Genomic DNA, 1,316 nt, shown 5'->3' with positions numbered 1-1,316 from the left:
CTATGTATATTAGTTTCATAGTGGAGACAAAAGCTAACTTTTTTCTTTGTTATATCCCATCACGGGATGATGTTCATAGTGTTAACATCTGTCAGTCTGAGCCGGCAGGTGTAATAATACTAGTATGGATGCCTCTTAATTACATATGTATTAAATAAAGCAAGTGTTTGGCAATATTATTGGCAACCAGGAGCAGCTGTGGTGCCGCCTCTCCTGCCAGTGGTGAGCCACAGCCGGAGGGGTGAGGTAGGGTTTTACATATCTACGCCTTTCCTGACTGAACTTTCCTCAAAATGCCTCGTATTGATAATGATATCAAGCTGGACTTCAAAGATGTTCTCCTGAGACCCAAGAGATCCACCCTGAAGAGCCGCTCAGAGGTAGATTTAAATCTGTGTTGTATTTTTTTGTGGGATTGCAAAATACTGCAGCAGACGATGGTTCAGTCAGCTGACGATGCGTCGTCTGCTGATTGTGTCTTATTAATGAGTCTCCTGCACGTAAATATTGACAAATATTATTTATTATGTATAGCAAGGCATTTGAATCAGATTAAGCTATTAAAACAAGCGACATAGCGGGGATTAGTCGGGAAATATTTTAAATAGCTGTTATATTGGGGGCTGGAGGCACTATTGTCGCTTCCCAAAATAGCCGAGTTTGTGTTATGTGGAGCCTTGTCAGACTCGGCCCTATTTGATAGATACAGGTATTTTAGAATCATTATCACAAGCATAACATTGTTACAGACGTTTTCTAGAGTATTACAAATTATTTTTCGCTGCCATTTGGCCTGCAGTTGTAAAATTAACGAGGTTTATACATCAGGTGTTTATAATATGGTGTTCGATTCGGTGGAAAGCTCAGTCATGGCAAGATGTCAATACTTATACTGTTTCTTAGTTTTGATTTCCTTTAACATTATGTACCTTATTTATTTATGGTATACTTTTGATGATATACTGGAAATGCTGCAAGTTAGTAGTAGTTTACATGTCTTCATTATATCTTGCGAGAGTATTCGAACAATTGCTTGCAGTTATGCCTAATGGCTGTTTTTTTTTTTCCTTGCACTCTGTGGCGACGGTAGATGATTGCCTGGCTATAAAAAGCCCTCCTTCATTAGACGTAGGATAAATGGATCTGTTATATAACACATGCTGCTTGTATTAATTGGCCGCCTACTGGTCGATCAAAAATATATAAAACGAGATTTAGTTTAACATCTATTGTAACCGTCTTGTATCATTAAAGAATGAGCTTCATTTTATTTTTATGCACGCTATAGTTTTATAGCAATTTATAATTCGTTGAGC

General features: G+C 37.8%; 1 protein-coding gene across 2 annotated transcripts in view; it reads left to right on the top strand.

The window, feature by feature from the left end:
- The first annotated feature begins 203 nt into the window (after positions 1-203).
- The window catches only part of LOC128692090 (GMP reductase 2), a 90,036-nt gene continuing 88,923 nt past the window's right edge, over positions 204-1,316 (top strand). For both annotated transcript variants that reach the window (XM_070085163.1, XM_070085162.1), the window contains exon 1: positions 204-380. In XM_070085163.1, the coding sequence (XP_069941264.1) occupies positions 294-380 (87 nt within the window). In that variant the 5' untranslated portion in view covers positions 204-293. The remainder of the gene's footprint in view (positions 381-1,316) is intronic.

This window comes from Cherax quadricarinatus, chromosome 15 (assembly GCF_038502225.1).
Source record: "Cherax quadricarinatus isolate ZL_2023a chromosome 15, ASM3850222v1, whole genome shotgun sequence".
In the NCBI taxonomy this organism is placed as follows: domain Eukaryota; kingdom Metazoa; phylum Arthropoda; class Malacostraca; order Decapoda; family Parastacidae; genus Cherax; species Cherax quadricarinatus.
Note: the sequence above shows the minus strand (reverse complement) of the source record. Positions and strands in the feature narration are given on the sequence as shown.